The 22,278-nt window shown below is 38.4% G+C and overlaps 1 protein-coding gene across 1 annotated transcript in view; it reads left to right on the top strand.

Annotated features, from left to right (window-relative positions):
- The window catches only part of WASHC4 (WASH complex subunit 4), a 38,750-nt gene extending 16,472 nt beyond the window's left edge, over positions 1-22,278 (top strand). The window contains exons 11-33 of the mRNA XM_031600038.2: positions 221-344; positions 439-566; positions 1,615-1,775; positions 3,420-3,546; positions 4,042-4,167; positions 4,678-4,785; positions 5,818-5,964; positions 6,072-6,151; positions 7,225-7,330; positions 8,059-8,175; positions 8,853-9,021; positions 9,163-9,317; positions 10,348-10,422; positions 11,233-11,337; positions 14,260-14,394; positions 15,140-15,248; positions 15,965-16,031; positions 16,729-16,815; positions 17,313-17,460; positions 19,029-19,125; positions 19,573-19,769; positions 20,960-21,059; positions 22,203-22,278. Of these exons, the coding sequence (XP_031455898.2) occupies positions 221-344; positions 439-566; positions 1,615-1,775; positions 3,420-3,546; positions 4,042-4,167; positions 4,678-4,785; positions 5,818-5,964; positions 6,072-6,151; positions 7,225-7,330; positions 8,059-8,175; positions 8,853-9,021; positions 9,163-9,317; positions 10,348-10,422; positions 11,233-11,337; positions 14,260-14,394; positions 15,140-15,248; positions 15,965-16,031; positions 16,729-16,815; positions 17,313-17,460; positions 19,029-19,125; positions 19,573-19,769; positions 20,960-21,059; positions 22,203-22,270 (2,736 nt within the window). The 3' untranslated portion in view covers positions 22,271-22,278. The remainder of the gene's footprint in view (positions 1-220; positions 345-438; positions 567-1,614; positions 1,776-3,419; positions 3,547-4,041; positions 4,168-4,677; positions 4,786-5,817; positions 5,965-6,071; positions 6,152-7,224; positions 7,331-8,058; positions 8,176-8,852; positions 9,022-9,162; positions 9,318-10,347; positions 10,423-11,232; positions 11,338-14,259; positions 14,395-15,139; positions 15,249-15,964; positions 16,032-16,728; positions 16,816-17,312; positions 17,461-19,028; positions 19,126-19,572; positions 19,770-20,959; positions 21,060-22,202) is intronic.

Here is a 22,278-nt window from a genome sequence, read left to right as displayed (position 1 = left end):
TGCTAAGTATAAGAGAGGTTTTTAATGTTTTCTGTGTGGTTTAGTGTATGAAATAACCTAAACATATATCAAAATGCGTGTGAAGTTCAAGGTTGTAACTTCAAATAAGCACCATATGACATATACCAATGAACCCTTGCATAATTCTTCTCTTGCTGATCTTTTTTTTTTTCCTTTGAGGTCTGAAATTCACAGCATTATAACTTTTTTTTTTCTATAGGCCTGTATAGAACAGCAGTTTGATTCCATAAATGGTGGAGTGTCTGTGTCGAAGAATAGCGCGTTTGCTGAAGAATTTGCTCATGCTCTTCGCACGGCCTTTGCAAATGTTGAAGGCAAACTTGGTAATGCAAGCTGATGTTTCTCCTGTCAGGTTCACTGTTTCTAAACGTGTGAGTAGACTTCTAAAAGGACTTTCTTGTGTGTGTGTTTCTGCAGGTGAACCTTCAGAAATTGACCAGAGGGATAAATATGTAGGCATCTGCGGCCTCTTTGTACTGCATTTTCAGATTTTTCGGACCATAGACAAGAAATTTTACAAGTCATTGTTGGATGTCTGCAAAAAGGTGAGTGCTTTGCTCTTTTTGTTAATAATTAAGAGGAAAGGAATAGTCTATATAAATGAAGGGGTTAATTTTCTTGGCTGTTTAGTGTGCTTAAGGATTGGGAATAGAAAGAACACACAATTTTCCAAAACAACTCAGAGAACAGACTTCAAATTTTTTTGCCTTTTTACAATATCCTCCCCCTCTCTCCTTTGTTTTAAAAGATGGTCTAAAACCCGTGCACTCACTTTGTGTTTTATACTTAGTAAGCAGGAATGTAAAATAACTTAAAATTACCATTAAAATGTTTATTCTCAAGTTTAATGTGGCAGTGAGAACAAACAGTTGTTGATTGAAGTGTGAACCTTGTGGGACTGAATAAATGCTTTGAGATTTGGCTTGGTTGTACGCATGTTTTGAAAGCCCTCTAAGTTAAAGGTGATCAAAAAAATTTTTCCATTTTGAGTAGTATAAAGGAATGGTTAAATTCTGTAGCACTGAAGAGGAAACACTGACAGTGGTAACAGCTTTGCTTGTAATGTCCTTAATGGACTTTTAGGGGAAAATTTTTTAGAGGACTTTTTAAAATGTGATCATTTATACTTAGAAACTGATCATGTGGATATAAAAGAGGTTGAATTGTTTGTTGTGGTTCACAAGAGGCATGAAAAGCAGATGTTTGATAAGTAAAAGGTCTGACCCTCTGCATAGTGTCGTAGTGTTTTCATGTAATTACTTACATTCGTTATTTATTAATTGCTAAGTCACAGCCTGAATCAGTGATTGAGTACCTGGTGAAGGGACACATCTAGCTCAGAGAGCACAAGTGAAAGCAGTTCACCTCCCTAAGTCTCATTTAACGATGGGCTGCTACCAGGGAAGGTTCTCTACCTGGAGATCCCTCCTTTTGGAGTACTTGATAAGCCCTGATCCTTGGTCACAGTTCAGTTAAAGAAAGATTCCATCACCCTTTTTCAGATAATTTAGAACTGGTTATCTGCTATTGCCTTTCCCTACACTTATTAATATACACCCTCCCCCCCTTTATTTACTTATTTTTTTACTACAGGTACCAGCTATCACGTTAACTGCAAACATTATCTGGTTTGCTGATAGCTTTCTGATTCAGAAGATACCAGCTGCTGCCAAACTTCTGGACAAGAAAAGTATTCATACAATTAAAACACAAAGGGAAAACTTCTTACAGCAGAAGGCTCAGTCACTTACCAAGTATGCTACCTAAATATTACTTCATTGTACTGTTTGTAAACACGTGGGTTTCTTTATTCTTTCCTAAGCTTAGCAGTGCTACAAAATACATTAGTACACTAAGTAACAAGAAAAAAGTTGGTGCACTTTCTACCAGTGCTGCTTGAAAAGTGTTGGTCAGAGCTAAGTGTTTTTTCATGCTCTCAGAAAAAACTGTTATTACTTGACCTAAATCACAAAGTTCTTGATGGTTTTAAGTGTCTGATTTTTCTCAGGTAACTTTTTTTATACTTTAAGCTTTTTTTAAAATTAATGTCTAGTAACCTGAGCTGACTTTTTTCTTGTTAAGGTTCTTTGGTTTCTGTGTGTCCATGGACATTAGTCCCATATAGGTTAAGTAGTTTATGGAGGGATTTCTTCTCTACTCTGATACTTCCTCTGCAAGCATTTATTTTCTTTATGTCTTCAATTGCTTATTTAATGGTCTGTGAAACTGTACTTGTCAAACGGCTTCTTTTTTGTGCTGTGTGTGTCATTTGCAGGTCATTTCTTTCTCAAAGTTCTTTCAAAAAATCTGTTAAAAGCTGAGCTGAAACTTCTGAGTTGTCAGTCTTATGAACAATGAATGCACTTCATAGGGGCATAACAGGGCTAAATTTGTTTTTGTTGCAAACCAATCCAAGAGGGTGGAAATTGGTTGGTGGGACAGAAATAAACACTAGAATTTCAGAGGTTTACTTTTCACCCTATATGTGGAAATTAGTTTGAGAGGAGGGGCTGGGGGGAGGCAAAGGGATAGCTATTACACAATCTCGTAATAATAGGACAAGGAAAAAATGGCTTTAAACTAAAAGAGAGGAAACTAAATTAGATGTTAGAAAGAAGTTCCTTACTCAGAGTGGTGAGACGCTGGTACTGAGTGCCCCATCCCTGGAGGTGCTCAAGGCCAGGTTGGATGGGTCCTGGGCAGCCTGAGCTGGGGGGTGGCAGCCCTCCATGGCATGGGATTTGGACTTGATAGGCTTTTAAGGTCCCTTCCAACCTAAGCCATTCTATGAATTCCATGCCTATGTTGTCTTTGAGCAAATTATTTTTTCACTACTGTCTTACTTATGTTTCAGTCTGCTTCTTCCTATAACTAGTATAATTAAGACAGATTATTTTATGGGGAAGTATGCTTTTCAAGAGATGGTATGGATGTGGAAAGTTATGATACGTTATAAAAATTTCAATTTAGAGGGAAAAATTAGAAACTCATGGAGGACTTTGGCTGCTATTTAGAACCATTTTTAGCCTTATTTACCGTATTAACCATTCTAGACTTATTTACCATATAATTTTAAAGAAGTTCAGTGTATGTACTCCTTAGAGAGCTGTTGTTCTCTTGAAAGGAGAGAATACAGAAGGTTTTGGCTCTCTTTGGGGTATTCTTGCACAGATATAATGGACAGATTAACTAATCTTATCTGTAGAAAGGATAAGGATTATCTATAGATAACTGAAATGTATGCTATAATGAGATTCAGATGCTTTCAGGAATTGAGAGAACTAGTACTCTGGGGACTGAACCACCTGTAGTATATTTCCCATAGAGGAATTTAGGCTTTGGAAATAGAAAATTGTGATAGTCTTCCTTAAACACAGTTTGTTTGTTTCCCTGTCCAGAGATATGCAGTCATATTATGTCTTTGTGAGCTCATGGATGACAAAGATGGAATCTATCTTGTCAAAAGAGCAGCGCATGGATAAGTTTGCTGAAGATCTTTCTAACCGCTGTAATGTCTTCATTCAGGTGTGCAATCTTTGAATGTGGTGATATGGAAAAAGATACAAAAAGTAGATGGTTTTTGTATGAGCTGTTAGACGTTAAAAGAAATCACTGAAGTTCTGTGATCATCTGTGTTAAAAGGACTAAGCTGAAACTTGAAATGCCTGTTTGATGCTCTCTTAAGTAAACCTGTAAAGGTGCATACCCATATGGCAGAAGTGAATCTGACTAAACATTCGATGGTGAAACTTTCAAGTATTTCTCTTAACTTGAGAGAGCTTCACTGACTAATTTACTGACTTATGCTTAATTTGAAAGATTCTAGGAAAGTTTAATGATCATATGATTTAATAACTGTTAGGCAGGTTTGGTCTCTTTCAGCTTTGACTGAACTTCAGACTTCCCAATTCAGGTGGGAGTTCTCTGGGGGTAAAAGTTAATTGCCTGGTGCATATGAATAATATGTAGTGGAAAAAAAAGAAACTTTTTTTTTTTTTCTGTTCCTTACTTTATTTTTAGGGTTTTCTTTATGCGTACAGTCTTAGCACCATCATTAAAACTACAATGAATCTCTACATGTCAATGCAAAAACCTATGACCAAAACCTCAGTGAAAGCTCTGTGCAGACTTGTGGAACTTCTGAAGGTAGGTCACTGGATGAGAACTGTTGATCAGATATCATGTGTATTTGAAATGAAGGGGGGAAAAAAAAAAGGGTGGGAATGAAAATGATGAAATGGGGAACCTGAATGAGGAAGTAGTTTTGCATGATTTCTTTTTCAAGACTGGATTTGTACAGGAAGACTGGGAGACCAGAACTAATGGGTGTAATCAGCTTCCTTAGTTGGCATTTTCTATTCAGCCTTTTTCCAAAAGGAAATAGTCTGCTTTGCAATTGCTTTCTAAAATTTTGTTGAGCAGAGCTGGATTATTCAGACGAATGACCATGAAACAAACAAACAAAACCTCTTTATGCTCGTGTATGGCTTGATTTTTTTTCTCTGTTTCTGAGGGTTAATTGCAACTGCAACTGTCAATACATTTCAAAGTGTAAAGAGTCTGTATGTATGGATGAATCAGCCAGCATAAAAACAAGTTCTGAAGGTGACAGTTTTGATAACTACATCAACTGTTGTGTTTTGGCACTGATTTAAGGCAATAGAACACATGTTTTACCGAAGAAGTATGGTTGTGGCAGATTCTGTGACACACATTTCTCAGCATCTGCAGTATCAGGCTCTTCATTCCATTTCTGTAGCCAAGGTATGTAACCCAAGTTCTAGTAATTGTTATATCTATCTAATATTTTTTTTAAAGAAACTCAAACTTTTAATGTCAAGTGGAAGTATTTGTCTTAGTTTTGCAAAAGTGATAGACACATACATAAACTTTACAGTAAATCTGAGTTTTATCTTAGAAACTGTAACACAGATGATGGCTTTCTGTTTGTTTGGTTTTTTTGCCCAGCTGGGTCCTGTCTTACTCTCAACTCCTGCATCCTCACTGTATTCACTTCAATTTTTGTTTCTAGTGATTTTCAGACTGACTTTCTTTTTTTTAATGTCATCTCTGGTTTGCATTCTAGAAACATTTGGATGCAAATCTAAGCGAGAGGGCTTTTATTTACGAAGTCATTAACCACTGCTATTTCACTAAGTGGATAATATAATGGCCTACAGGGAAAGCCATCATATTGGCTTACGCTCTCTGGTGAGAGCGTAAATTCACTGCTCATCTCAGTGAGGCAGAACAACTTCTGGTGGTGATGCACCATCATATGTACATATTTTGTTTACAGGAAGATATGAGTTTAACACACATTTTGCTTATCAGCCAAATGTAAAACAAAATAGATTACAATTTTATCAGTAGATTTCTTTAATTGCCAAAATTGTTTGATGTGTTTGGAATTTGGCTGTAATCTCAGTTTGTCTGACATCTATTCCTCTCAAAGTACTTCTAAAAAGCTGTTATGTAGATATATAAATATATGTGAGTATACTTGGCATGTATATGTATGGCTGAAGAAGTTCCCAACTTCTAATTGTCATACAGATACGATGCAGCTTACACAGTATTTTTGTACTGTATCACCACACCCATATTTCAAGTTTATAGTTATATAATATGTTTGAATGGACAGTATGTGAATCTGGACTCAGCTCTGTTCACAAAACCTGATTTGGTGTCAGGAATACCCAATTTACAGCAAGCTCATAAACTTTGAAAAGGGCAGGTAAGCTATTGCTTTTGGGCTAACTTTTCTCTTAATTTCTCTGTCTTTCTGTCATAAAGAAAAGAGTCATTTCTGATAAAAAGTACAGTGAGCAACGCCTGGATGTCCTTTCTGCTTTGGTGTTGGCTGAGAATACCCTCAATGGGCCCAGCACAAAACAGAGGCGACTGATTGTTTCCCTTGCGTTAAGTGTGGGAACACAAATGGTGAGTGCTGTAATTATTACAGACCTTTGTTTAAAATCATAGAAACGTTTAGGTTGGAAAAGACATCCCAAGTGTTGTATCTTACAAAGCCTTTTTCTTTTGAACAGAAAACTTTCAAAGATGAAGAACTCCTTCCCCTCCAGCTAGTTCTGAAAAAACTAGACTTGATCAGTGAACTTACGGAGAGGTAGGCAGTGACATATGATACGTAGAGAGCAGGGGAGCTGGCTTTTCATTTGGCAGGTTGCAAAATCTGGTGGCTGCATGCTCTGATTTTTGCATGTTGTGGACCAGGGATGGACAGAAAGAATTCTAAACCTAAACCTGAAGCTTGCTAATCTTTGGGTGGGAAACACAAGTCATATGTTTTACTTAACTGTGGCTGGCTAGATTAATATACTTCTGATCATTTTGAAATTGTGTCACCTCGTAAGACATGAAGCTAGTTAGGCTTTATGTTAAATTAAAGCCTTCATCTTAACTCAAGCTATAATCACCTGATAGCCATAAATGTCTCTGCAGGTGCATTTATGTGTAGAATCTGGTAGCTTTTAGAAGTTGGTACTGGTACTTAGGCTGTAAGGCAAACTGAAGTAGTCAGTTATCTAACATGAAATTTGCTAGAGCTACTTTTGATATCAGATAGCTTTCCTTAAGAATTTATTTTGAGATTATACCAGACCATTAATTCACACGCAGTTCTGTGGCTTTATCACTGTGGGTGTAATTTTAGGGGCACTCATTGTGTAATGTTAGCTATCTCAAAGCCAGGCGAATATCTGTACTGTGTATATTTTATGGAGATCTCCAGTGGATAACTTATGGGATAAAGTAATTTATCTTGGGTGAGTATCGCATGCAAGCTGTATCAGGAGGGGCCTGTTTCTGTTTTTGTTTGACTGCAGAGGAAGCTCAGAATGTATGTTTTGCTTCTAGGCTGCTAATTGCACGCAATAAGAAAATTATTTAGAATTTTGCTGAGGAGTAAGGCTTAGTTTTTTTCACAGACTGACTAGCCCTTATTTGTAAATGAGATGTTTTGTTTGTAAATAGACTAATTGAAAACAGAAATGCTGAGTACTTTTTTTTTTTCAAGGATTTTTGAAGGACATTACACCTGGAACATTAAAATAACTGTTAAAAAAAAATCAGCTCAGAGAGTAGTTGTTTTTAGCTTAAACACACCAGTACGTATATTTTGCTGTATTAGAAAAACAACTTGTTCCAATTCTTTGTCTAATTAGTAATCTTCTATTCTAGAGTTCGAGCACAATGTGACTGTTGTTTCTTATACTGGCATCGAGCAGTCTTTCCAATCTATTTAGATGATGTATATGAAAATGCAGTTGATTCTGCTAGACTACATGTAAGTAATAACGTTAGCAGTGGGAGGGATTCAAAGGAGTAGAGGAAAAAGTTTTATTATACAAACAAGGAAAATAATGCAGGGGGGAAAAAAAAGGCAAAACTCAGGTGAGTGACTCATAACAAGGAAATGTCTTTTCAACCTGGAGGATGTAAAAGCAATTTTTGTTCAAAATCCAAAGAGCACTGTTAGCACTCTAAAAATTTGTCTTCAAGTGTCTGTCTCCACTCACTTTAATTTGAAGTTAATACTTTTTGCTAGACTTGAGCATTTTAAGCCCTTGTTTGCACTTGACGCCACGTTCTGTGATACAGTGTGGGATAACTGACTGTAGCTTCTTCCCCTCCACTTCTCCTCTCTTTGCAGTATTAAATTCTTGCTGTAGAAGTGAAGCACTTCTAAGCATTGTCGTACTAATCCTGATAAAATCAATGATCTGATCAGTTGTTGTGCATGCCATGGTCAGTTATAGCATACAGATTGTAGTACAGATTGTTGAAGATGAAATTGCTAATAATTACAGCCTTCCTGGGAGCAGATCAGCAGCAACTAAGTACCTTAGGTTGTCATGTTAGCAAAAAGGAGCTGTAGTAGTAAATGAAGTCTTGTTTTGATAAAAATGGGAATACTGATGGTTTTGATTTGTTTATTAGCTTTGAGCACTCAGTATTTAAGGTGTTGATGTGTTTGTCAATCTGTTAGTTAAGCATAAAAGTTTCTTTTCTCAGTATATGTTTAGTGCACTGAGGGACTGTGTTCCTGCTATGATGCATGCAAGACATTTGGAATCTTATGAGGTGCTTCTGGAGTGCTATGACAAAGAAATCATGGAAGTGCTCAATGAGGTAATTTATTTGAAAAGGAAATGGGAAGCAGCACTGTGTTTGGAGTGTCTTTTAGACCAGCATCAACTGTACCAGGCCTGATGTGTTGTATAAAAATATCTTAGCAACCTTGAGGTGGTGTGAAGTATTTCGGTAACTGAGACAATGATCACTTACCAGCTTGAATATTTACAACATATTATTAGTGGTGTTGTGTTGTCCAAGAACTTGAAAATGCTAACCTCTAAATTATATAAGCTGTCAAAATCTGAGTTACAGTTTCAACTGTGCGGGCAGAGAAGTGCAGTTTCTCAGATCAACTTCTGCTTGTATGGATGCCTAAAGTGTAATGCTATGCTTAGTGTACATACCTGGCTTTTAGTAGTAGAGGCACTATGAATGTGGGTGATCTCTAATGACTTACCTAGAATTATAAAGAATGTTTGACAGAGAGCAAATGTGAATTCAGATTTCCCAAGTCTTAGGTTTTAACCCCTGAACAGCTTTTTTTGGCTAGTTCAAAAACAAATGTTACATATTCTGCAGAAAATCAGACCAAATTGCTGAATGAGGTCTGATTATCTGATCTATCTATCTTAAGATGAGAAGATTGAGAACATATTTGAAGGGAGATGTCAGTTCTGAAGGGACTGAATGATTTTTCTTTAATTATTTTTTAATTTTATGTCTCTGAGTAGCACTTGCTGGACAAGTTATGTAAAGAGATAGAGAAGGACCTGCGCTTGTCAGTTCATACACACCTAAAGTTGGATGACAGAAACCCCTTCAGAGTTGGTATGAAGGATCTAGCTCACTTCTTCTTTCTCAACCCAATACGGTTTTTCAATCGATTCATTGATATAAAAGGTGAGTTGCTGTACACTGTCCTGATCCCTTTACTTTCATCTCTGCTGTGATTTGGTTTAGTATATATTTTTACTTTTTTCCTTGCTTCTGTAGCTAAATTGAAAGGGTGATTTTTAGATAATTTCATTTGTGTGTTTACAGCTCATGTAACTCACTATTTGGACAAGACCTTCTACAACTTAACAACCGTGGCTCTACATGACTGGGCTACCTACAGTGAAATGAGAAACCTAGCAACTCAGCGCTATGGTTTAAGTATGACTGAAGCACATCTTCCCAGTCAGACTCTGGAACAGGTATACTGCATCATTTATTCCATTAAGCTGTCAAATTGACCGTCTGTTTAATACCAAGTCAATGGTATAGGCACTCACAGTTTATAGGGTGGATACTAAAGAAGTACAATTTGTTTCAACGACCTTTCCCTCCAAAGTTTAATATTTTTGATATTTTAAACAGTTAGCTTCATACCCTCATTTGAGTGAAAGCTCTTAGAGCCTCTTTTTTTTTTCCTTTAATGCTCATGTTGGCTTTTTATTCCTGAAATAAAAGACAACGTTGAACTACTTTTTTAAAATCTACTTAGTACAAAAGTACTGTGAATGATAGTTTCTATTTCTGGCTTTTGTTATTGGCATCTATTGCCAATGGTGTTTGTTCATTATGTAGTTGTAAAGAGTTAAATCATTTCACAACATTGGTTTCCTAGCAGTCATTTGTATGAGCTTCACTTCAAAACAAAAATACACACACAAACAGATGTGTGCCTGACTCCCCACAAAATCCTGGCACAATCCTTGGCACAACTGGAAAATGTGTAGATTAAACAGTATCCTCTCTATGCACAAGCGATACTAAAAGGAGTTATTCAAGGGATTATCAAGCAAAACAATTTTCAGACTTAGTATTCTAGAGATATTGGACGAAATAACATCAAAAAGTAGCTAGCTGCTTAGGTCCTTATAGACATCCACATGTCCATAGAAACCTGTCTCCTGAAATCTGAGAAGAGCAGAATTTTAAAAATAAATTTGTGTTTGTGGGATAGAGCTGTGCATCCCTTGATTTCAGAAGGATTTGGAAATGGAAACAGGCAGAAGTGTAAATTTTAAATGTGAACTGAATTTCTTTTGTTTGCCTCCACGTGTCAACTTACAAGCAACGAACTAAAATTGTGGAGAGATTACATTTTGAAAACAGAAAACATTGTTTCCTAAAATGCTTTCAAGTAACTACAGAAGTAGTGCTTTAAAGTCCTGGTGATCAGGTATGTCAGTGGTTCTTGAGAATTATCATGATACAAATTGATAATATGTGATGTTTCAGGGTCTAGATGTTTTGGAAATCATGAGAAATATTCACGTGTTTGTATCTCGCTACCTCTACAATCTGAATAATCAGGTAAGATGCATTCTATACTTGTTTTACTTGTTTTTGGTTTTGGCTCCAGCTGAAGACAAGTGCAAATCATATGTGTAAGACCACAACCCAGGCTGAATATATGTAGTGACAAACTGCACAGTAGCTGTTGCTGCTTTAGAAGATCTTTGGGGATACTCTATTTAGACCTTGGAGGGTGTTCAGTAAGCATGCTTTGATTATCGTGTGCCAGTAAGATCACTCAATGTCAAAAGCTCTGGAGCTAGGCGACTGCAGCAGGGCAGGTTTTCTGCTAGAAAAGGATGTGTGAAATACATGATTTTTTGGGGGGGAAAAAAGGGATGTAAGAGGATTGATTGTTAGAGTTGTGAAGCAGTGAATGACATGAAGAATATGTACAGGGAGCAACTCTGTGGTTTCCTCATGTGAGAACAAGGGTACCCTCTGTGAAAATAAGCAGCTGCTTTAGAGAAAAGGAAGTACTTTTTCTGGCATTGTTAAATTTGATGTTGGAACTCATTGCCGTGATATACAGTAGGACCAAAAGTACAAACAATGTCAGAAGAGTTTGGGCCAATTAATGGACTGTTGTCTTAAAGAAGAAAGTTAGGTGCAGCATCTGCCTGGGAATTGTTGAATCACAGCATTCCGGGACTGGCGGAACATAACAGATAAAGCTCATTGTGTGTTTGCTCTATTTTATTTGTTATTTCCCTAATCACCAGCTACTAGCTGCTCTTAGAAAACAGGATGTGACCTACCTAGATTAGTAATTTTTCACAGTCAGTTTTTGGGTATAGCAAATAACTTTTTCCTCTCCTGCTGTCCCAGATCTTCATTGAAAGAACTAGTAACAACAAACACTTGAACACTATCAATATTCGACATGTTGCTAACTCAATTCGAACTCATGGAACAGGAATCATGAACACAACAGTGAGTATTTATTGCATAGCTGGTATTTTGTTTTTTTTGTTTGCATTTCCTGAATACCACTTCTAACAGTGCACCAAAGTGTACAGATAAATTTCATTAGTGATGTGTTGAAGTACTGAAGGTTGAACCTCTGCATTTCTTAGTGGCATATTATTATACCTGACATGCCTTGCCAAGTTCATCTCTGTGCTGTAAGTTTCCTGATGCTATCCCTGTACATCCAGGCGGTGTTCCTGTATTATTCCCAGGAGAAATCTCCCTGGTTCCACTGCCCATGCATTTACTTCTCAAACTTTAGTTTAACATTATGCACCTGTGTTGATCTCCTGTCTTCTTTACCTGGTTTCTTATCCATGGGAATCAAGAGTTCTAGTGCACTGAGTAAAATATCACAGATTCACAGAATGGCTGGGTTGGAAGGGACCTCAAGGATCATGAATCTCCAACCCCCCTGCCACCAACCAATGCAGGGCCACCAACCTCCCCATTTAATGCTAGACCAGGCTGCCCAAGGCCCCATCCAACCTGGCCTTGAACACCTCCAGGGACGGGGCATCCACAACCTCTGTCGGCAGCCTGTTCCAGCACCTCACCACTCTCTCTGTAAAGAATTTCCCCCTGACGTCCAACCTAAATCTCCCCTCCCTCAACTTAAAACCATTTCCCCTCGTCCTGCAGTTATTTACCCTTTCAAAGAGTTGATTCCTTTCCTGTTTGTAGGCTCCCTTCAGGTATTGAAGTGCTGCAATGAGGTCACCCCGCAGCCTTCTTTTCTCCAGGCTGAACAAGCCCAGCTCCCTCAGCCTGTCTTCGTAGGAGAGGTGCTCCAGTCCCCTGATGATCTTTGTGGCCCTCCTCTGGACCCTCTCCAGCAGCTCCCCATCCTTCTTGTACTGGGGGCTCCAGACCTGGACGCAATATTCCAGATGGGGGCTGACAAGGGCAGAGTAGAGGGGGACAATCACCTCTCTGTCCCTGCTGGCCACCCCTCTTCTGATGGAGCCCAGGATCCCATTTGCTTTCCAAGCCGCAAGGGCACACTGCTGGCTCATATTAAGTTCTTAATCTATCAAGACCCCCAGGTCCTTCTCCACTGGGGTGCTCTCAAGGACCGCTCCTATCCAGAGCTGACTGGTCTTTTCTGCTCCTCTGTCCCTGAGGGCAGTTTCCTAGAGACTCCTATCCTCTAATTCCTTAAACTGCAAGTTTTTTAGCCTGGAATTGTCTTTTTTTTCTTTGCCTAGCCTCTATTCTCCTCAGGATCCATAATTTCACTAGGACATGATTGTTGCAAGCCCATACAGCTGCCAATGTTGACTTCTCTAGTTAGATTTGTGTTGGTAAGCAGTGGGTTCAATGATATTTCTCTTCTGGTTGGGCTATCTTCTGGATTAAGAAAGTATCTGGGACCTGCTCCGTGAGCATCCTAGACTGCTTATAGCTTGCTGTGCTGCTTTTCCAGCAGATATTGGGAGTGATTTTGGTATTCAAGAAGGATCAGAGCCTGCAAGCGTGGTGCTTCCTGTAGATGATGTGAGAAAGCTTTGTCAGCATCCTCCCTCTTGATAGGGTGGCCCGTACTGAGCACTGTCTATGATGTTTCCTTTGGCTTGCCCTCAAATTTTCAGCTAGAAGTTCTCAACTGCTCAATGCTGCTTTTCAAAGACAAGTCTGTGAAATCCATTTGTTTACTTTTTTTTTTTTTTTTTTGCATAAAAGGCAATCTCATCGTCTCTTTTCTTGCCTGTCCCTTTTGAACAGTTTGTAGTCCTGAATTGCAGTGCTTCAGCTGTTGCAGGATTTGTCTGGCCAGACTTCAGTGCCAACAGTTAGTTCATAGCTTTCTAGTTACAGTGTTTTCTACCTTCCCTTATTTGTTACCGATGCTGTGTGTTGGTATGGAGGTGCTTCTGTTGGGCTGTCAACTGTATCCTATTTTTAAAGGAGCAAGCCTGAATTCCTCTGAGACATTTGCAAGTGTTTCCCTGTTATTTCCTAGTAGGTCAGCATCCAAAGACTCTCAACTGTTGTGCAAAGCTTCACCCCATTCCCTTAGCTTAGTTTAAAGCTCTCCTTACAAATCTGGCCACTTGTTGACAATGTGCTCTTCATCCTTGTGGCCATGTGAATCCCATCAGCTTTCAAGAGATCTAGTTTCTCAAAGGAAGATCTGTGATCACTGAAGCTAAAACTTTGAGCTTGGCACAAGCTATGCAAGTGGTTGTTAGGACCTTAAGGTTTTCATGCTTCCTTGCACTGTGAGAAGTAACTTCCCTTGCTCTATTCTGTGAATGATTTTGTTTGTGAAATAGTTAATCTTGGGGGTTTTGGTCACTCAAAAAAAACCTGTCTTGTTACTTCACTCATTTCTTAGCGATGCAGATTTTGGTGCTTTATTAACTTCATATCACCAGTAAAGCTGTTTATGCAGGCATGAGAAGTAATTGAGATGTGTACGGTGAAAGCGTGCTCCTATTTCATGGTAGAGTACTTTAGAAAATTTTGAGGAAGAAAAAAGGTTTGTCAAGGTGTTCGTTCAGATTCCATGAGTTGAATGAAGACATTGAGCACGTGTGATGCCCTTTTCAACTTCAAATGTTTGTATTGTTTCAAAAGGACAGTTTCAGGATATTCCAGATGTAAAATAGTTGGCTGTGTGGAGAGATCAGCAAACTGAAATAGCTACTGTGTTTCTTGGCCCCTTTGCCCTTTCTGGAGGCCTTCCATGAGGAGGGATTTTTTCCTCTTTCTTTTAGATCACTGAAATTAGTAAGGTAAATTGAGAATAGCAGATTGAAATAAATTGACAAGTTTCCTACATTATCATAAACACAAGTTACTTTGTAAGCCATAGAACAGAGGTCACTAGAGATGCATGTTGCTTTTACAACTTTCTTGGTTTGACTGTTCATTTTATTCCAGGTCAACTTCACTTACCAGTTTTTGAGGAAAAAATTTTATATTTTTAGCCAGTTCATGTACGATGAACATATCAAATCCAGGCTTATCAAAGACATCCGATTCTTCAGGGAAGTCAAGGATCAAAATGATCACAAGGTAATTTTTGAAGACTTGTGGGTCAAAAAAAGTAGTGCTGGTCTCGTGTGCCTAAAGGTACACTGAGCCATTACATTGGAGAACTTTCCTGTTATTTATACGTGCATTTGCAGATGAAATGACAACTTTTTTTCCTAGCAAAATTGAATGTTTTGAATTTCCATGTTCGGGTTGGCTTTGTTTCATTCTATTTTCTCCATGATTATTTTCTTTACCATGAAATAGGCAAAAATAATTCCGTCAGTGACTTGAAAACAATGATTTGATGAAGCTGTAGTCTGTTGGAGGACCCTAAACTTGAGATTCAAATAATGTTTAACAATTGTCAGAATCCAAGGTGATGTGAAGACGTAGCGTTTATTCAAATATGTCAAGATTTGGGTACTAGAGTCTAATTTTCTATGCTGAAAAACTGATTTCTTAAAAATATGAATGCGACAAACTTCAGTAAAATATGCTGTCAGGCTCTTTGCGTGTTGGATGCTTATTTCTTCTAGGAATACTTTCTTATTCACAGTAATGATTCTGTTCCATTCTCCAGATTACAGAAGTGATTTAGTCAAATGATTTTTGCAAACTGTTAGGGATGGGCGATGTATATAATTAAAAAATAAATAACTAAGCTGAAGCTATGGTGTGAGAATGGAATACACTGTAAATACAAATATATTGATGTGATGAAAAAATAGACGTTTTACGGAGAACCAACTCTGACAGTTCTTTACAAATTAATATATTTTTCTAGTATCCGTTTGAAAGAGCAGATAAATTCAACAGAGGCATCAGAAAACTTGGAATAACTCCAGATGGCCAGAGCTACCTTGACCAGTTCAGACAACTCATAAGTCAAATCGGTATGAAATGTTATCTAAAACACTGTTATAAATGTTAGTAAATGGAAACACTGGACTCATTGTCTAGTAACTGAACTCTTAGTGCAAGCTAAAATCTAGATATGACTCTAGTCAGATGGAATGGATTTCTCCTGTAACCTGGGAAAATAAATAGTCTCATCTAATTAGACAGAAATGGGTCTTTCATGTAGACACATTTTAGATTAAGACAGCTTGCATAGAAGCCTGTTCCTTTAGGTTTTCCTCTTTATTATGGAAATGACTTCTATCCAGTTGAGTGTATTTCCCAGAAAACAAAGTCAATCCTTCTTGTGCTTTTCAGGCAGAGGCTGTGTATCCAGCTGAAGTAATTTTAAGTCATGTGTGACACTGTGATAGCATTTTTGGCCATGGATACTGTTGATGTGTAGGACTGATTAGAACCTGCAAGTGTTTAATGTACCTGATGGAAAGAATTTGGCCCTTATGCTGTCATATGCAAGTGAATTCAGCACAGCTAGATTATGGATTTGGGTTTTAATTCTCTGGACAGACTATTTACATCAGTTTTCAGTGTAATATTTTACTTTGCTTGGTTTTTAAAGCAATTTCTTTATTGAAGCTATGTGGCAACTTACATTTCAGATATTGTAGGAATTCTGAAGTGGGTGTATGTTTGTCTCTCTCTTTAAATAAAGATTAATTCTTTCCCTGTTTTTTTTTTCTTGTTTTTGAAGGCAATGCTATGGGCTACGTACGAATGATAAGATCTGGTGGTCTTCACTGCTGCAGCAGTGCCATTAGGTACTTCTGGGTTTTTTTCTTTGCTTCCCATTTTTGCTGATGTTCTTTGAAAAAGTTCTCGCCCATCTGCCATAAATATTTGATCACTCAATACATTTAAAAAGTCCATTTTTATGCCTTTTTTGAAGTGGAATAATCAGAAATAGAGCCTGAACTCAGACCTGGTCAATCATTGTCAAAAAATGCCAAAGAGCACTCAAAATTATATGGAAATACGCTGTGAAGGAGCTAATTGTACATGTAAGTCATTAGTTGTTAATTAAGTCAGTAATTACTGATGTTAATCACTTCAAGAGAGTGCGTTAAAGGAAAAAATAGGACCAGACTTTAGGAATTTAAAAATGAACTTAATGTTTCTTTGATGCTTCTTTCCGTAGAGTTGTGTGCTTGTATAAGGTCATTGAAAACTAGTGATCATATGTGCCTAGAAATAGATTTCTTGCAAATATTAGTAAACTTGTAGTTATCTAGGGTAAGGACTAGGGAGAAGAGATGGTAGCCTGGTAAAAGCAGAAGTATAAACAACTTTGTGTGAGTTGAGAAGTGGGCTTAATGGCCCTCAGGTAGGAGTATAGCAGAAATTATATCATTTTAAGTAGTTTGAGCTCAGAAGATTTTAATTTTATTATAAATTATGGTATATGCTCCAGTGAATGTAACCAGTTGAATGTAATGCTAACAAACAGTAAGCTTTCAGGTTTGTTCCTGATCTGGAAGATATTGTTAATTTTGAAGAGCTGGTGAAAGAAGAAGGACTTTCAGAAGAAACGCAGAAAGCAGCGAGGTACCCTAACATCACACTTGGGGGTCTGGGCCAGGGTTGAGAGGAGAGGGTTTTAATTCTAAAGCTGTAAGTGCAACTGTTGGTTGCTTTTGTGTGTGTTAAGTTCAACTAATTTTGTGCAAAAATGTTTGTTGAAAGTAGAGTAAATGAAGTGTACTCTTACAAAACGAAAAAAGAATATAAAGTGTCCTGTTGCAGAACCTGGTTTCTTGATAATATATTTGATTTGATGGCTAACAGGTATTTCTCACTGCATCTGCTATCTGTTTCTTGGATATTTAAGACCATAGGGGAAAATAAGCAATTATTCTGTGGGATGTTTTTGCAGAAATAAAATCAAACTATATGATGGAAGGTGGCTGTAGAGGCGGGTTGTAATCTTGGGCTCAGGTTGGAATGTTGGGTTGGAGGTATGGCCAAAGGACTAAGAGTGGGATTTTGCTTAAGTAAAGAATCTTCTAGGAGAAAACAGGTAACACATTGCTTGTCCTTTGCAGGCAATTGGACTCTGTTCTTATTGACCTCACACGTAACTTTGCAGAAGGAACAGAGTACTTTAAAATGCTTGTGGATGTATTTGCTCCTGAATTTCGCAGTCCAAAGAATATGCATTTGAGGAACTTCTACATTATTGTTCCCCCACTGGTGAGTATTGTTATTGTGTGTACCAGCACTTTAAAAAAAAAAAAAAAAAAAAAAAAAAAGAGAAAGAAAAAGCATACAGGTTTGTTTAAATATTTTGAATGAGACTGTCAGTGACCACGTTATGGTTTTTTCATAGAATCATAGAATGGCCTGGGTTGAAAAGGACCACAATGATCATCTAGTTTCAACCCCCTGCTATGTGCAGGGTCGCCAACCACCAGACCAGGCTGCCCAGAGCCACATCCAGCCTGGCCTTGAATGCCTGTAGGGATGGGGCATCCACAGCCTCCTTGGGCAACCTGTTCCTGGTTATGAATGAAATTGCTTCAAGCATTTGTTGGCTTTGTTGGCAGTCATCCATAGCCATGTGTTTCTTGTCTGTATGCCAGTTTGTGTTAGCACTCAAAAAGTAACTTCAGAAACTTCTTCAGTAAGACTATGTCCCTTTCTACTGCAATTAGACTTGCCTTTGTTAATGAGTTTTCTTGTGAGTCAGGCTGAACTGAGTGGATGTGGTTCAGTTTGAAGGCCTAAGTGGTCTTAACAGCTTCACTTTGTGGCATGACATCCTATTTGTTGTGGTTTTACCCTGGCAGGCAGCTCAGTGCCACACAGCTGCTTGCTTACTCCCTGCATGATGGGGTAGGGGAGAGAATTGCAAAGGTAAAAGTGTGAGAACTCATAGGTGGAGCCAAAGACATTTCAGTAGGTAGAGCAAAAGCTGTGCATAAAAGCAAAGAAAACAAGGAATTTGTTCACTGCTTCCAGTGGCAAGTAGATATTCAGCCACCTCCATATAAGCAGGGCTCATTACATGTAACAGTTTATTGGAAAGACAAATAGTATCACTTTAAATGTCTCTCCCTCCTCTTGCTGAGCACGATGCCATGTGGTATGGGATATCTCTTTGGTCATTCTGGGTCAGCTGTCCTGGCTCCTTTTACACCCCTAGCTTCTTTCTGGCAGTATAAGAAGCCAAAAAATACTTGGGCACTGTTCAGCAACAACTACAACATTGGTGTGTCATCAGCATTATTCATATCCTAAATCCAGAACACAGCACCATAGTTGCTACTAGGAAGAAAACTAATTCTATTCCAGCTGAAACAAGGGCACCAATTGAGAAACTAATTTTCAAATGGCAGTGTTGCAAATTTTGAACTGTGAGAGGATGAGTACGTCATGGTGGTAGAAATGAGAGATGGGAAAGGGTTAAGACAAACTTCTTCCTTTTTTTTTTTCTTCCTACATGTGGGATTTCCTTCTGATAAGCACAGTTTCAGGAAAATGCTGTCCATTTTACATTTAAAATTGTTTCAGTGCAGTTAAACTTGAAAGTGTTTTACATATGCATGTGCAAGTGTTTCCCAAAATCTAAGCTTGTCCTTTTTCTAGGCTTTTGGGGCTTTTCATACAAAAAGATGCCTAACGATGGGAGGCACAGATGTCATAGTTTTGGACATTTTGGTCAGCTACATCTGTACCTAACGACATGTGATTATCTTTTTTAAATTTTATAATATTGTTAAGTCTCCTGATGATTCCAAGACAGCTTTTCACTTTTTCAGACCCTCAATTTTGTAGAGCACTCAATCAGTTGCAAAGAGAAATTAAACAAGAAGAACAAAAGTGGGGCAGCCTTCACTGATGATGGGTTTGCAATGGGTAAGTTTCAGCATGCTGATGGGTCTTTAGGTAAGCAAGTATAATGAATTATTCCTGATGTTTGCAGGAATAGTTTTCTAATTCTGTGAGTTCCCATTTCCCTTAATTTAAATTTGGACTGCCTTGGCTCCAGCACAATGGATTTGTGGGCTGTTTGGTTCAGAATCTCTTTAGCGTGGAATAATTAGTTATGACAGCAGGTGGTTTTGTCATACATTGGTACTCCCTGATTTCTTTCAAAGCTGCAGGCAGTAGATTAGAGTTTATACAAATCTTTGGATATTCTTTATTATGACTTTCTTCCCATTAGATTTAATTTTAAATCAATTGCAGTTTGAATTCTAATTGCATGAGAATTATTGACTTAAACTGATCCATTAGTAACACTCGCAAAATGTGTTATAAATTGCATGTTGACTTTGGCACGTGTTTTGTTAATGACTGTAGGTGTGGCTTACATTCTGAAGCTGTTGGATCAGTACCAGGAGTTTGATTCGCTGCACTGGTTCCAGTCTGTTCGAGAGAAGTATGTGAAGGAAATAAGAGCAGTAGCTAAGCAACAGAATGTGCAGTCAATTAATCAAGATGAAAAACTGCTACAAACTATGAACCTTACTCACAAGCGACTGGAAGTTTGCTTACAGGTAGAGCACGGGTCTGCTTCTGTTCTGTGTCAGTGCAGTTCTGGTAGCTGTTTTGTGAAGGAGCTTATCAAGAATAAGTAACATTGAGACAGCATAAAGCATTGCCTAGCAAAATGCAATGCAAAAAATGAGCATGAAGACTGGGGTGGTGTGCTGTCTGAAGGGGATGGCATAGAATCAAAGAATCACAGAATGGCCTGGGTTGAAAAGGACCACAATGATCATCTAGTTTCAACCCCCCTGCTATGTGTAGGGTCACCAACCACCAGACCAGGCTGCCCAGAGCCACATCCAGCCTGGCCTTGAATGCCTCCAGGGATGGGGCATCCACAGCCTCCTTGGGCAACCTGTTCCAGTGCGTCACCACCCTCTGAGTGAAAAACTTCCTCCTAGTATCTAACCTAACCTAAACCTCTCCTGTCTCAGTTTAAAACCATTCTACCCACTACCCACCCCCATAAACAGTCGTACCCCTGCCGTTTGTACACTCCCTTCAAATATTGGAAGGCCACAATGTCATAAGCGTTTGTGATATTTGTGTGAGTCAGGAGTTCAAGGTGGTTGGCTGGAAGTCTTTGTCTGCTGGACAGAACTCTTAATGCAACTGGAACCTTAATGTTCAAGTAGGAGAGAATGTTGTAGGGAAGTCTTTGTTACAAGAAACACCGTGAACCAAATTTCTTGAATGTGAATTCTCTGAGTTCATTTGATGCACACCAGCTGTCAAGCAGAAGAAGAAAGATTTGAACTTTTAGATTCAACTGAGGCGTAAATGCCTCCTGTCCCCTTTGCTTTTGATTTGAGGGGGCTATAGGACACATCTGCAGGTGTTTGTTTATGAATACTTACTGCTTGTTCAGTAACTGATTGAGCATGCGGCTGTTTAAATTATTGGGTTGCATGGGCTTTGCTTCTGTGGGCAAACAGTTCCACATTTTCACTATGGCTGGAAACCTCACACTTGGCCCCAGTAGCATATGTATTGCAGTGATGCTGTTTTACTTAAGTCACTCTTTAAAGTTTCTGGCTGACTTGTGCCCTGTAAGATGGATTTAAGTGGGGTATGAATGGGAAATGATTTTAATACTGACATCTAATTGCTTTTGATGCTTCTGAAAAATCACATTGATTTGTATGTGAATTCATTTTTGTGATACACTGACATTCCTCTTCTGTATCTTTTTTCTTAGGAATTTGAACTCCTTTATTTTTCATTAAGTAGTGCAAGAATATTTTTCAGAGCAGATAAAACTGCAGCAGAAGAAAACCAGGAAAAGAAGGAGAGAGAAGGTGAGTGAATATTGCATATGGTGTGCTTTGATTCTTGAGGGTGTGTTTTGTAGGGCAAATGCTTTCTTCCATAGCCACTTCCTTGCTATTGGGTCGAATCAGTATTCCTGAGGGAGTTTTATGGGGTTCAGGATAATTAAGGAGTTGCGAACACCTCACTGAGACCTTCTTCAGAAAAGTGAAACTTTAAACTGGATTTCTGAGAACAGAACTTGGGGCAGGGAGGACTGCACACTTGCAGTAATATTAAGTTCAGTGACTTCAGGATCATACTTACCCGCTTCATTTCTGATTTTGTTAATGACAGCCTTTTCTGCAAAACCTTTGTGGATGTGAAATATAAACTAGCGTTTCTCAGCTGTCATTTGGTAGCTGTTTTTCACTTTACGTAGACATACAATGCAAATACTATATGCATGATTTCTATGTGTTTAATGTTTATAAAGTGTTTTGGTCTATCATTGAGTTACATTCAAAGGGTGAGATCTCCATCTGTGCTATGGTCTCTTGACTTGGGCATTGTGGGAATTTGACACATTGTGTGCATGCTCATGTATGCTCCTTCATGAATTATGGGAAACTTTCCTGACTATGGGAAAACTATTCTCCAAGAAATAAGAGGAGTAAAATGTGGAAGTGCAGCTCAGTCACAAGTTGCTTAGAATCTTGGGTCTCTCACGGCTGAATGTAGCTGTATGTTAAAGAATGGAATTGACAAATAGTTTTTCTCTGTAGTTCTGACAGTGGCGTAAATCATTGTTGCCTCCCAGATCACTGAGCCAAAGCAGTTTGCAAAGAAGGGGGTCTTCAGTGTGGATTTATATTTTATATTTGTGGAGTTTCTCAAATAACTGTCCTACTCAAAAAGCCATCTCAGAGCATTGTGGTAATGCTAGATTGGTAACTGCCTTGGTTTTTTCAGGGAAACATTTGTAGGACAGCAGTTACTTGCACCTCTCACCCCAAACACGGATTTCTCCATAGGGCCAGGATCCTTTGTGCTGTGAGGGCAGTTAGCATATGTGGTACAGTGTATCAAATGTTTTGTGACATCAGCATGCTATACATAGGCTAAGATCTTGTTCTTACTGCCTTTAGTAAAATGTTGACTATAATCCATGTCTCCGATTTCTGTTTTTATAGAAGACTCTGTTAAAGCAAGCAATGGAGATCTTTCCAACTCTACGCCTGCAGATCCTGTTGTGAAATGATGTGGCTG

Source organism: Phasianus colchicus, chromosome 1, assembly GCF_987193195.1.
Source record: "Phasianus colchicus chromosome 1, bPhaCol1.hap1.1, whole genome shotgun sequence".
Taxonomy (NCBI): domain Eukaryota; kingdom Metazoa; phylum Chordata; class Aves; order Galliformes; family Phasianidae; genus Phasianus; species Phasianus colchicus.
Note: the sequence above shows the minus strand (reverse complement) of the source record. Positions and strands in the feature narration are given on the sequence as shown.